A 14650-nucleotide genomic window follows, 5' to 3' on the forward strand; every position below is an offset into this window, starting at 1 on the left:
AACTCCAATTACAAAGATAAGCAGCAGTATGTGCACTGCCCTAACTCCAATTACAAAGATAAGCAGCAGTATGTGCACTGCCCTAACTCCAATTACAAGCCAGTAGTTGGCCGCATGTCTCACGCCCTCCTCCCTCCTCCCCCCAGCACAGGGACAGGACCCCCCCCCCCGCGCCACGCTCTCTTTGAACCGCTTGGTGTGTTTCCAGCAGTCATCATAGTACCCCCAGGGGCACCCCGCTGTCCCCCCTCCCCCATAGTAGGTTACCCAAATGACACACACAAGACAGTTGGTGTTGGGTAACAATGCTGCAGGTTTATTACATAATTCCAGAATATGTAATGGGTGGGTTATCTTACGGGCGATCCAAGGGCAGGCAACCAACTGGGTCGCCTGCCCGCCTGATGAGCCGGGCAGCGCGGGAGCGATGCCTGCCGTTGCTGCCATCCAGGTGATTCTTTCTACGATCACGTGCTGTTGGTAACTTCTACTCACGCCCCTCCCTCTCGGGGCGGAGCGTCGCTTAGCAAGCCCCCGGTTGTTCAGGCCCACAACCGCCCGCAGGACTAGCGGGGCGCCGACACGTCTTCCGGGACCCTCCCCTGAGGCTCCTCGGTTTTGGCTCAGGCACCCCCTATGGTGCCGCGCAGAGGTACCCTTTGTACCGGCCTGCTTCCAGATCGACCTGTAACTCCGCCTGCAACGAAAAAAGAAAACATTACAACGCTCAGAAACCCCCCCCACCCAACGCCTACGCCGGGTAAGCGGTAGGGAGGGAAATGGCGAGGTGGACGACAAAGAGGTCGCCAGGAGGGTGGGGGAAGGCTAAATAGCCTCCCCCTCACACCAGGGCCAGGAAGTGACACGCATTGCGCGTCACTTCCGGCCAGCCCGAGGAGGGGGGCTCCGGTCGGCGTCCCCGCCCCCCCCCTGTGGGAGGGGGTGGGGAGGGGTGACCGGTGCCCCGGGGGCACTAAAGGCGCCGACTGCCAATTGGCCCCCTGCGGGGGCCGCGGTCAGCGGCATTTCACCCTGGACAGCCCCATGGCCGGGCACACATAGGACTGGTTCCAGCGGGAGGATAAGTCCAGCCTTTCAGCATACCCCATCCACAGTGACCCTCACTGACCAATGGAGACCGCAGGTGCTGCTGCACAAAAATAAGCATTTACAATGCAATAGGTGTCGCATTTGAGAACGTTTGCGCTATTGGCATTTGTAAATGACAACGCCTTATATTTATATGTTGTTTTGTAAAACTGATAAATAAAAGGCACTGCCATTTACAATGCCAACAGCTTAAACTCTCGCAAATGCGAGACCTATTGCATTGTAAATGCTTGTTATTTTGAAGAGACGTTAACATATGAATTAACACGTTCAATGTTAATTTGAGACTCGACCATCTTTATTTTCGAGTTGGCATCAGTTCGGGGGCAGGTGTATTAGTAGCATGCATCCTGGGGGGACTGAGTTTATCAAGGTCTTTGTACCCTGGCTCTGTATCCCTAAACCTCACACGATCCTGTTACCTATGAGACAGGGGCGGAAAAGCAGCCCCCCTTACGCCCGACTTCCCTGTGAATAGGCGGGCACTGAGCTGCACGTGTCATTCACCCCTCCTCTCCTGCATTTCTGTGCGTGGGCGCCGGGTTCCAGCATCAAGACAGCGGCTGGTTCTTTAAGTATCAGGCTGTTCTGTGAATAGCCTGCGGCCTGAGGCTAGGTAGCCTGACCACCCGCCTGAGACCGGAAGGAAACACCGGGAAGGTGAGTAACAGTGTTCGCCCAAGGACTTGAGGGTCAATCCGCCTCACGCTAACCGGACTGAGAACCATAACACCTTGTGTTGCAAGCCACAGCCGAGAGCCACACGGCCTGACTTGCGTCATAGCTCATCTTCCGCTGCCTGCCCTCGGCAAGACTCTGCGTTCTATCCCACGCCACCACGCTGTGAGTTTTGGGCATCCGGGCAGACTCCGGTTGCTCTCGGTCCGTACTGGGCAACCCTTCTTCTACATGTCCAGTTCCACCTTCATCTTGTACCGCGAGCTGGCCGCGGACAATGTCTCTCCGCGCCCAGCTCCGACCATGGATGTCTCGGCTTCCTCCTGGGGGCAAGATATGGGGTGGCATTCCAGTAGGAGCGTCATCTCTTATAACTGCCATCCCTGTTCCATCCCGCTACTATGTCCGCCATAATACGGCCATCGCCAGTTTAGTAGGCGGAAAGTGGGTTTGCCTACCGATGGCGGTTTTCACCTGTATGCGAAGGATGGGTCTAACCTGCACATTCAAGAGCAGGCACATGTAATCTATCTCTCACTTCTGAATTGGGTGGGAGAATCTAATTAATTTTAAAGCATAGACCAGCGGGCAAAGTGCATAAAGAGAAGTATGGGAATTTTAATTCAGCACTGGTCAGTAAGGTGGGAGGTCTGATTGGCAAAGGATACAGAGATATGGGGGATTTGTGTTAGCCTTTTTATTGACACTTAACAAAAAGGGATGTCAATTTTGTGAAGTAAGACAAATACTTTTTGTCTATACACCACTTATATGGCTATATTGTCCTTATTTTCCTTATGTTCTCTCTCTCTCTCTTTCTATATATATATAAAATGTGAAAAAGTGCTCCATATGAAAGCAGGACTGTTCAGTGCTTATATGTTGTTATTATTAGTGGAGAGCATCCTAAAGAAGAACAAGGCGTTGCTGTTTTTTTGGCTGGCTACATAGGGTGCTAATTTGACAAGTGACCAGTGTTGCGTAGATTTAGATTCCTGTGTTATGTAATTGGGGTCATATATTAATTACCACTTTACTAGTTGTGTATGGTATGATATTTTAAACATCATTTTCTGAACACTAAAATTCCAACACTAGAGTCCTGGAAAATATTTTGGAGGAGGGTGGTTGTTTCTTTCTGTCCCTGATAAGGAGAAAGGGATGCAAACAAGTGACCAAAGACGTGTAGCAATGGGTGTCTCCTGGGCAGTGCTTCCTATGTAACACTAAGCACTGTTTACCAATGCAGACTGCTTTTAATGTACTTCCTTTTATATACCCTGTTTACTCCATATTGTTTTCTTCAGATTAGAATTGAGCTGGTGAATGACCCTTTCCCCATTTTGTCTGAACTGCTGGTTCACAATATATTTGTTCAATTTTGCCATCTCATTATCCGAATCAATTGGCAATACGTTCAGCTTTTTAGAATTAACTACTTAAAAAAACCTGTATACTTTTTAGATTAAGGTCACATCAGCAGAGGTGAGGCAAGTATGCCCTGCTGCCAAATATTGCAGAATTGTGCTCCCATCTTATGTAAAGACATGTGGACCTTTAACAGGGATATGTAACCTTCCATAGCGATACATTGTGAAGAAAAATGCTTTACTTACTCACCAAGTGCTCTTGCTAAACTGGTTGAGCTCTTTAATTAACTTAAGCAACTTTCATTCTCTTATTTGTTTGGGTTGTTGCCTGTCTCAGCCTGCACTTTTTACTGTTTTAATGTGTTTGTAACTAAACAAGTTTGCTGGGTTACTTTAATTGCTTTACTTTATTGGTTTGTAGTTTATATTAATTATAAGTTCCATGTGGCTTGTTGCTGCCAAAGAGGACACTGCTCCTTTTTTTGAGCACAGCATTATCGCCAGTGTCACACTACTGCCACACCGACTGCATGCGGTTGCTTGCTCCAGTCAGTATCACCAATGTTCCATCTCCAGTCCTTCCTACTTCTCATGGCTATGGGCATGAACAGACATCACGATCTACTACATCCTTACGGTCCATGTTTTACTTGTGCTTTATTATACGGCAGTTCGCTGACTAAGATCTCTAACAGTATTGAGAAGCATTCCATTAGCCATATTTCATGCCTTGAATGCCTGTCTCGAACAGGAGGTGCTGTGTTTTGATCAGGAAAACCTCTCCAAACATCCCTAGTTCTCCTATTGGAAACCCTGCTGACGCCAAGACTCTTCCCATTAATATTCCTATTAGTTAAAAATAAAATGCAAAATATTAATTACTGGCCTACTAGACCCTCCAGGTCGTTACTGCCCTCATTTATAGAATCCAGATCTTCCCTCAAAATAAACATGGACAAAATGGTCCTTCTTGCATATTTTAACATCCGAAATATGCTCTTAGCTAATGAGGTACTAGACTTAATCTGTTTATATGCTGCTCTTGAGCTTAATTCATAGAAGGTCCCACATTGTACTGCACACCATCAACCTTATATTTGATCATTTTCCATGGTACAGTTTATGTGTATCAGAAATGTTCTGGTCAGTCCACAAGGTTGTATTTTTTTATTTTAAGCATCCTTACTAAGATTGTCGGCACCAGTCACCCTTGGGCTCAGTTAACGAGGGACTGATCAAAACCAAATTCAGGCCTCAAAACAATCATAAAAATGTTACTGGACCTGCAAGTCTAGTGATGTAAATAATCTACTCAACCTGATTGTAATGCTCCTGATCCAAAAACTGGTTTCAGATTATATGACCCCGGGTAAATATTTTAATTGACTGAGCCACCATTTTCTTCAGTATCCCATCTGAGAGCACCTTCAAATACACGAGTTCAGCTTGTTTGCTGTACAAAAAAACTCTTTTGTTTGATTTATTAGACAAATGTTTTTCTCCGTATATAATACAAATTTAGCCGCATGTAGGATACTCAAGACCCCTTACTTGCCTCTTTGTTCATTAACAGCATTGTCATAAGGGTGGGGGCTGGAATGTTTCTCAAATTATGTTTAAAAACGTTTAATAAATACAGAAATAAAGCATGAAATGGAAGCACACTGTCATTTGCAATCAGCAGATTTTTAATTGAAATGGCCACAATTTCCCACTGACATGCAGTTTTACTTATAAAACTATATAGTGTACAAAGAATGTTTGGAAATCTAGTTTCTGCAAATCTGTCAGTTGCACGTCACCTAGTAAAGCGTACTTATTTGTTTTGCTGCTATTTAAATCTGTGTTAGCACCACACTTCTGAATTACAAAATAAAAAATGTGCTTTAGTAATTTCTGATCCATTTTGAAAAATATTTGTACTAGTCATTTACAGACTATTTAAATATTTTGTGTTAGGAAAAAAACTGACATCTTAGAAGCCTTTTGTTTCATAATGATTGTCGGGCAGCTCACTTGACCTCTAACTGTAGAAAGAGAAAAGTAAACACACTTTTCCAGGATACGATTTGAAGCAATTAGTAACAAGAATTTGTAATGTAATAGCCCTCGCATTTGTTAAAGTTAGAGCTGTTGGCATTGAAAATAACATTGTTTTTGACTTTTGTTTTTTTTATTTTCAGTGGGGTTGTTATATTTGCATAGCACTATTGCCAATGTTTATAAAAAAGCAAAAGTAAAAAACATTGTCATTTTCAAGGCCAACAGCTGTAACTTTAACAAATACGAGACCTATTGCATTGGTAATGCAATCAGTCTTGCATTTGTTGGGGTTATTGGCATTATAAATGCTAGTATTTTTTACTTGGCATATTGCAGGGTGCAGTACCATATGTGGCCAAAAGAGGTCCCATGCACCATGCAAAGTTGGAGTTATTGGCATTATAAATGGCAGTGTTTTTTTACCTAGCTATGTTGCAGGGTGCAGTACCATATGTTGCCAAGAGAGGTCCCACGGGACTTCTTTTGTCCACATATGGTACTGTACCCTGCAAAAGATATGGTAAATCCACCCTACCCATGATACATTTCATGCAAGACAGTACCACAAGTACATTCAAATAGTTATGTTAACGGATACAATTAGTAGCTTTGAAATGTTACAATATAATTATTATATTAATTCCATATTAGGTTGTACTCTGTGTGGACCTGATGAAGGGAAATTTATAGAAGGTCTTATATAAATGTGAGATGTGCTAGCAAGTAAAGTAACCACTGCCAGCCTTGCTTACGGCCAAGCATATGTCCTGCCTGAGGCCCTTTTAGAAAATAGTGCTCTGAGGCTGTAATTTAAACCTTGGGAGTAACAACACATGTAACGGGGGGGGTCATGTAACGGGGTTTTTCATGAGAGGTTACAATAAGAGACAAGGTGGTACTAAGGAGGGACTACTAAGTCTATTGACTAATGACAAGTCACCATTTACAAAGAACAGGGACAGGAGCCGATTAAAAAGAATGGGCCGAAAGTTGGCGGAGTTTTATTCCCATATCCTGAATACAGCATGTTTTGAAGAGAGAGTGCAAGCGCTGCTTAGGCGAAACCTAAAAGGACAAACTGACATTTGACCACTGTCCTTGAACAGACAGCAAATGTCAATCAATCAGTATTTGTAGAGCACTGCTCATCACCCCGTGGGGAATCCAGGTTCTGTACTGCCAGTATCAGTCTAAGAGCCAGGTCTTGAGTCCTTTCCTGAAGAGGTTGAGTGAGGGTGAGGTGTATAGGTGGAGAGGGAAGGTGTTCCAGGCTTTAGCGGCTAGGTGAGAAAAGGATCGTCCTCTGGTGTGACTGCAGCAGATGCACGGCATCTGTGCGAGGGCATGGTGCGTGAGCACAAGTTTCTGTGGGGCTAGTAGGAAGGTCATGTGGTGGTTCATGTAGTTTGGTACAATGTTGTGGAGGGCTATGTAGGCGTGGGTCAAGAGCTTGAACTGATATGTGTCTAGATAAAAAAACAAGATTTAAAGGCATGTGTCTAGATAAAAAAAAAAAAATATTTAAAGGCCTCTTTATTACTCATTCATGTTTTGAATGAACAGTACACCTGTTCCTTTCCAGCATAAGTTCATTCGCCAGACAGACCAGTAGGTCCTAAAAATAGCTCGACCTGATAAAATCTGACTTCCCATAGCGAGTGGGCAAGTACATTTTTCAATCCTGAAATGCCCAACATTTGCCAGCTATTCTTATTTTTTTTTATTTCCAGACTTAAATCTGACGTGAGTGCCGGCTCTCAAGCTTATGTGCTTAATGTCACCATTCCACTGAAGCCATTTACTCGTCCGCCCCCCCCCCCCCCCCCCCCCTCCAGCAATCTGGTTTTTGACCTAGGTTTGTGCCAAAAGCCTATTTAGTCTCAGCTGGCAATGACATCCACCTAATACTTAATACCGGAGGTGAAGTAGTCCTTATTCTTTTAGATCTCTTGTTGGTCTTTGATGCTGTCTCATATAACGCCCTACTTGATTGATTAGCCAGTACTGGAGTTGGTGACATAACCTTGGCATAATTCACATCTTTCTTGAATGACCGCACATGGCTGTGAAATTAGCCACCTTTTGTTTTTCCTTCGATTAGGTCTACTGTGGCATACCATAAGGCTCTGCCCTTAGCCTCGCTATATTACATTTGTTTGCTATTCACCCTTTGTAGGCATCATTCTCTCGTTCGGGTTGACGTTTTATTCTTTTGGAGGTGATACACAACTGATTCTCAGGCTAGTGTGCAACATAGCCACCCTTCAGTCTCAGTTTAAAATTTCTTGGAGTGCAGTCGCAAAATGGATGCTCTGCAAGATGGTCCTTCTTGAGACCGATAAAACTGAGATTATAGTATTTGGCAAATCTTCCGCATGGTCAACTGCCTGGCCTTTCCCTGTCACTTGTGCATGGAACCTGAGTCATCTTTGACAATAAACTCCCATTCAATTTCCTGCTTGTCAAACTCTCTTCCACCTGATTCAACTTTACGAAGAACATAAAACCAATTCTGTACTGCTAGAATACTTGAGAAAGCTGTTCAAGCATTAAACTTATTCAGGCTAAACTATTGCATCTCTGTGTGTTGGGCTGCTTGTCTATCATTGCCAGACTCCAGCGTATTCAAAAAGTTGTAACTCCTCTCATGTTAGGTCTAAGTAGATATTCTAAGATCTCACTTCTTCTCATATTACTTCCTTGGCTTCCCATGCAGCACCAATATCTCTTCCAGGGTCTATGTTTGTGTCAAATAGCTTTATTTTTCTGACAGTTATAAGGGTTCACTATTTTTGACATGCTGCAACAAGAACCCTTCTGCTAAGCTATGCTAATCTCCTACAGGATTCCGTATTTAGAAAGCTACACATAGGCGGCAAGGCCATTTCGGCTTTCGCCCCCTATGCTTGGAACTCACTCCATCTCTGCGTCTGCTCCACTATTTGTCTTGTTGGATTTTTATAAGCTATTAAACTCACTCAAGGGTGCGGAATTCCTATAGCCCGATGCCCAGGACATATTGTTTGGAGTCAAAGACAACCTGTTTTCATGTTTCATCAGGGGTGTGGAATTCCTATAGCCCAACTCCCAGGACAGATTGTTTGGGGTCAAGAGCAACAAGTTTTCATGTGCATTTTGTCTTTGGGACAAGTAGGCCAAACCCCTGCAGCACAAACCCTTTGGCAGCCAGTTTGTAGTACCGCATTATGGATCAGGGAAGGGCACTGTCTGCGGGTAGGGTAATATTATCCATATGTTAATGCTGTTCATACTTGTATTTATGGTTCATTAATTGAAAGCCTTTATTATTAGGGTGAGCGCTCCAAGTAAATGTTGTAAGCTCTGACTGCACTACTGACAGTAGTTCCAGTATAAAAATGTGGATATACGCTTTCAAAGTTTAGCAATAATGAGGCTATGTGTAAGGCTCCCAAAATGCTCTCTGATTTGATGCAAATATTTGAAAACGCTTGAAAGCGAGATTGATGATTCTTTGCTTTCAAAATAAAATGTTCATAAACAATGAAAGCAGGAAAAAAAACATTTTGCTAAACTACTGTAAAATTTCATGTACAGTTTCTTTGCAGCATCATTTAGTAACGTGTTGATGCATGCTAGTGTTTCCCAAAAATATTCATAATAGAAAATCAGTGTATCCAGTTTCAATAAGATTATGGGAAACAAAAATAAACAAGCATTGGCAAAGCCAGTAGATCTGAAATTGGTGGTCAGCTTTTTAGTTTTGTCAATGTGTGAATTGTTTTGACATGGTTTTGTAAAACCTTATTGGTGTGGGAGCTGCCAGGCCCTCACCAATATAACAAACATTGGCAAAAGCAAACATTGTTTTTGGTCTCAAAAAGCACACACTGCCACAGTAGTTACTGACACTGAACAAAACTACTTTGTGTGCCGATATGTATCTTGTGAAAGAGCAGGATGCTGTCATTCACGGTGAAGCTAGCTGATACAGAGAGAGAGACAATCTTAATAAACGCAAAAGGTCATGGTCAACGCCAGACCAAATTAGGGCCCAATTATTGAAGAAAGTCTCAAAAGTGCACCCATGGTATATGTCCTTGCATTAAGTGCAGCTATACAGCTTTTGTGAATGCCCAAGAATTTACAGAAATAGGACAAGAAATAGTACTCCTAGAAAATATTTGTGAACGGCATTTTAGCATGCATAAATATGAAAGTGTAGAGTTGCTCAGGCAAAAATCTGAGTGTTTGCAAGTTCACTTTCCCTACAACCACTTTTTCCCCCAACTATGGAAGAAGGTTTACGTCTACTATTGTCAGGAGTAAATTCCCAACATTTCTCAGTATGGGAAAAGATTAGAGAAGAGTTGTTGAAAACCCTAAAACATGCAAGTTAGTAGGTTTGAACAGGCTCAAAAGTGCATTCTAACCCTGGAACTATTGCTTACCACTACCTTCAGCCCCAGTATGTAGATCAGCGGAAACGTGGCAACAAATAGGGGACTGCAAGTATTCAAACACTACTATGGTATGAGCCCTGGCATAATCAGAGAGGCTATATCAGAGCTGTTATATAATGATATTGCTGCCATAATTTGTCGCTGCACTACATGGCACCAAAGGGACAAGTGGGTTTTGTTAAAGGACAAGTAGATTTATGAAGCGGTCTGCCCCATGGACAAGTAGATATTTTATTACATTCCATAACCCCTGAGGAGCAGTGCAAGATTCCCGATCCTCCCACACCAATACTCAGTCAGACACTAATATCTAGCTAAGCACGAAGGAGGGGAAAGGGGAGGGCAAGAGAAAAGAGAGAGACCACCACAGTCAGGTGAGTTTCCTTCTCAGTAACTTCCTTTCTTCAGTTACTCTCAAATACTCTTGCTTATAACAAGTATGCTGCTACACCTACAGAAATGGTAAGCATAACAACTAAAAAAAATAATTATTTTCCTATAATGTAATTTTCTTTTCCACTCCTGCCTTGCACTCATTCTACTACCTGTGTAACTCTGTGGACTAGCTTCTCTCTAAATAGTTGCAATTAAATAAATACTATAGTAGTTGTACAATGACAATTAGATCTTCTTATTTCTTCTCAAACTGTCTCTGAAAGCGTCTTTTGAAAACCTCTCCAAATGAGTATGGAGAAATGAGAAGCAAGAGGCTTAATGTCTTTGAAAAAGTTGAATTAGTACATTTAACTAAATAGCTTGAAGGCTTACTGACTAAATGTGCGTTAAGATTGTTAGGAAATTCTTCTCCTTACTGGAAATAACAGATGTGACTTCACACGGGGTTCCAACGAATAATTCTGTCAGTAAAACTAACTTCTCTCATTAAAGAGCTAATTTCACAGAAGGGGGGGACACCGCGGAAGGACATCCTGTACATGGGAGAGGCGCTCTCCTGGGGATTGGTGAATAGGCCACCAAGCATCAGTTGCTCGCCACGTAGATGCCTGTGTACTATCTGACGCTCAGGATGGCTAGTGTTGGGCTCCCTGAGTGGTGGTGTCCGCCTGTGGGATGCCGGGGGGGGGGGGGGGGGCCAGAGGCAGTGGGGAAACAATGCGGGATACACACTTAAATGTCGGACTATGCTGCTGTTCTTGGTTATTGGGGGTTTCTTGAGTTCTGCCCCTCTTACTGTTCTCTTTCTAACATCTGTACATGCATGTATCCTGAAGACTCTGCGTAGACTCTGTTCACCATAGCACTGGACCTATAAAGCATGAAGCCGTTTATTGAATTGCGGTTCAAATTGCCACTAAGCCATCACTGACATTGCTGTATGTTTGGGGGTGGGGGGTTCCTGGTCCATGGTCATGCTCATCCGTTATTGCCTAATACGTTACGGTATGGTCGATGTTATTTGATGACTGTTGCCTGTCTACAAGATGTAAATTCTGCAAAACAATAAAACCAGATTTATCAAAAAGAAAACAACCCACTAATTTCACAGAAAATGGGAAATGTTTTCGATAAGGCGTTTCTGTCAGGAGTGCTGAAGAAACACTACTCCCTTGATTAAGTGACGGTTAAAGGGAGCATTTTCAGTGGAGCGCTTGAGCGAAGAGGAGATAAGCAGGTGGAAGGCACATAATGTCTATCTAGACTGCTAACAGCAGAGCGCTAAGAGCTGCCATTTTGGAAGCGGAGCTCAAAGAGCCAGCCAGCAAAAGAAGAAGAGTCCCAAATAAATATAACAAAACATCCTTTATCAGTCTCAAATGAAAACATGGAGAGAATACCAATTTTCTGGTGAACGGTGAGTGAGTTTGAATGTTGGCCACAGTGCTGTTGACACCATTTGCTACCTCAGTTTGCACCCAGCCATATGCAAATCAGAATTGACCCTGTGCCTCATGGAAATAGTTCAGCCGAACTGCCAAGCCAGGTCAATTGATACAGTGAGCAAGAGTCCCACATCTGGTCATACCCATGCCAGTTAGGGCGGTACATGAAACACACAAAAGGTTATGGGAGGAATGCTTGTTATTAATTTGTTTATCCACTGGCAATCATTCGGGGTACCATCCCAATCCATTGTCCTTTTGCTTACCATGCCACCTTAGTTTGGAACCATCCATATGCAAATCAGTCTTGACCCTGCTCCTCATCGGAACAGTCCAGCCCGAACTGCCAAGCCAGGTCCTCCCTGAACCACATTTGTAATCCACATTTGTAAAGCGCGAACAATCACCCGTAAGGGTCTCCAGGCGCTGGGGCCATCGGGAAGATTAAGCAAGCTATTGCCCAGAGTCACATGGTGCTGGGCTAATCTGTCACCGGCGCCAGGGATTGAACCGTGATCCCCAGATTCCGGAGTCAGTCGCCCTGGCCGCGGTTCCACACCTCTTCCCAGAAACCAGAACACAAGCAATCCAGGACCTGTTTCCTCCTTGTTATGGGCTCATCAGCTGGGTACAGCTTGGTTCCTGTGGCATAGTGGACATGGGACCCACGTCTGGAAATACCTATGCCACTTTGGGTGGTAGATGAAACCCTCAAAAGGAGATGGGGAGAATGCTTACAATTTGTCTAACCACTGGCAATCACTCAGGGTAGCATCCCAACCATCAGATTTTTGCTCACCATCTCACCTCAGTTTGGACCCAGCCATAGGCAAAGCAGTCTTAACCCTGCTCCTCATAGAAACAGCCCAGCCCGAAATGCCAAACCAGGTCCTCCCTAAACCGGAACACAAACAACCCAGGACCAGTTTTGCCCGAGTTATGTGCTCATCAGCCAGGTACAGCTTAGTTCAAGTGACACACTGAGCATGGGACCCATGTCTTGGTATGCCCATGTCACTTAGGGCGGTACTTGAAACACACAAAAGGTGAAGGGAGGTATTCTTGTAATTTGTCTAACCACTGGCAGTCACTCTTGTTTATTTCCAGCCATAAATGAACTACTTGCAGATCTGGCATTCTATAGGATCCTAAACCTACTAACATGTCTGGAACTTTTAAGGCCTTATAATGGTGGTAGCTTTGTTGGGGGAGCCTTGAACCCAGCGTTTTTAACAGTGTTTTATTTAAAAAAAAATCATTATAGAAAATAAGTATTTTTCACCTGTAATGCTAGTTTTTCAGGGTAATCCCCATTGAAATCATAAACACTGAATAGATACACCTATGTGCGGGATCCTGGAGCACCTCTTCCAAAGTAGCATTTTGTGTTACATCTTCGCCTTACTTCATAAAGACCAGGAAGTAGATGTAGATGACTATTGCGAATTCCATTAATTTACTTTAAAAAGTGTGAAAAAATACGTAAAATGCAGAAATTTCACTAGAACATAATAAACCTGTTTTTAATCTTTTAAAGTAAATGATGGCGAAGGTAGATTTGCAGGATGCGGATGTGGCAGAGTGGTGTTTCCCAAATTGGGTCACAACTGGTGGGCCGACAACTTATTTCTGGCAGATAGTAAAAGAACAATAAATAAAGATTCCTTTAAATGTATTATTTATCTTGTCACATTGCTCTGCTTCAGAGACAGAAGTCAAATATCAGGCTATGTCTTCTGATAAATTGCTGATTACTCTGTGAACATGGAGATTCGTGTTTACTTTTCATTCTCTGACTGCAGAGTGAGTTGATTATTTTTAGAGTGAATTATGTGACATCTTTGCTTGAGTACAGGTAGTGTGAAAGAAAAGGCTGTAGGGAAATCTTTTGTAATACGCAACAAAATGTTAATATCTTCAAAGGAACTGAACGTATATTTCAGAATATATCACCAATTAGAAAAGCAAATATTAAGCACCTTTTTTCTCATTCCGAAGTATGATGGAAACAAAGATTTTTAATGGGATCAAAACAAATCAAGACTCTTTACTTGGTGATGCATAAATGATCTATTTTCACTGAAACCCAATTTCCACATTTAATCATTTGTATGTTACATAGTTTACCAGTAAAATTATATGTCTCTGCAAATGTAGTGGGCATTGGAAAATGTGCTGTCTGTACATGACAATGTTTTAGTAATATATTTGATAATGTGTGCTCGAAAATGCACCACCAGCTACATACTGTTCCCTAACCACTTTCTAGCTGAATACATTTGCTACAATTTGTTTGAAGCTAGGATTTCAGTGGTGTAACATTGATGTCCGCCCCTCACTCTGAAAATTGCTTTAGCACCGCTGGTTTAAAGGTGCTAAACTATGTCCCTAAGTCTAGTTTTAAAACAAATCCTGAGAGTATTCCCAAGCAATACTCAGGGAGAACTTTCCAGTATATTTTGCTGTTGTGTTTTTACTTCACAAAGCTATTTCAACAGATAATGGGGTCACTATACGTGACCAAACACAATCATCCCACTTGTGAATGTATGACTTTACCCCATTAACTGATAAATATGGATGTGGTCTAATGGCCAGAGCTGCTGACTTGAATTTGGGGAACCAGGTTTGAGTCCTGGGGTTGGTTCTGAACAAATCACATAATCTGTGCTTAAAATAAAATGAATCTGACCATATGTATTGTAATCTGATGCTCACGTATAGCTCTTCAATGTCTATGGGTAGTGTTCGCACTATATCAAACTGCAAAATATATGTGGGATCCAAAATGCACCCCTGGGACTCGTTTAACACAAAAATGGATAAGAGGCCTTACCTCACACTGCTGATGCTTTTCAAATTTGCTAAAATCACTGGTATGAGTGCAGGTCGCCATTTGCCACTTTTTTGGGCAGATCAATAGCTTGGCCCAGTTTGATTAAGAAATATTGAAGGATGGTGCCAAGGTCGTGATATTTGCAAACAATTGCTGATAGAGGGGAACACAAACAATTGTAAATTGTATGTTATTGTGGTAATTCACAGCATTTCATTTAGCTCATCTACAATTAATTAAAAATTGTCCAAGTTATGTCTGTTAAAGCTAAGCAGGTCGCTAAAGTTTGTCATTCTACAAATTGGGTCATAAATATAAAAAGTTTGGGGA

General features: G+C 42.7%; 1 protein-coding gene across 3 annotated transcripts in view; it reads left to right on the plus strand.

Moving 5' to 3' along the window:
* Positions 1-1512: 1512 nt before the first annotated feature.
* GLRX2 (glutaredoxin 2) overlaps positions 1513-14650 on the plus strand; it is a 95857-nt gene continuing 82719 nt past the window's right edge. The window contains exon 1 of one of the 3 annotated variants that reach the window (XM_085654793.1): positions 1513-1770. Coding sequence is in view for 1 of the 3 variants with exons in the window: in XM_085654792.1 (XP_085510918.1) it covers positions 2066-2310 (245 nt within the window). In the remaining 2 variants the exon portion in view is untranslated. Of the gene's footprint in view, positions 1771-1816; positions 2311-14650 lie in introns of those variants that run through there. The other 2 variants (XM_085654794.1, XM_085654792.1) reach the window with 2 other exon arrangements.

Source organism: Triturus cristatus, chromosome 4_1, assembly GCF_964204655.1.
Source record: "Triturus cristatus chromosome 4_1, aTriCri1.1, whole genome shotgun sequence".
Taxonomy (NCBI): Eukaryota; Metazoa; Chordata; class Amphibia; order Caudata; family Salamandridae; genus Triturus; species Triturus cristatus.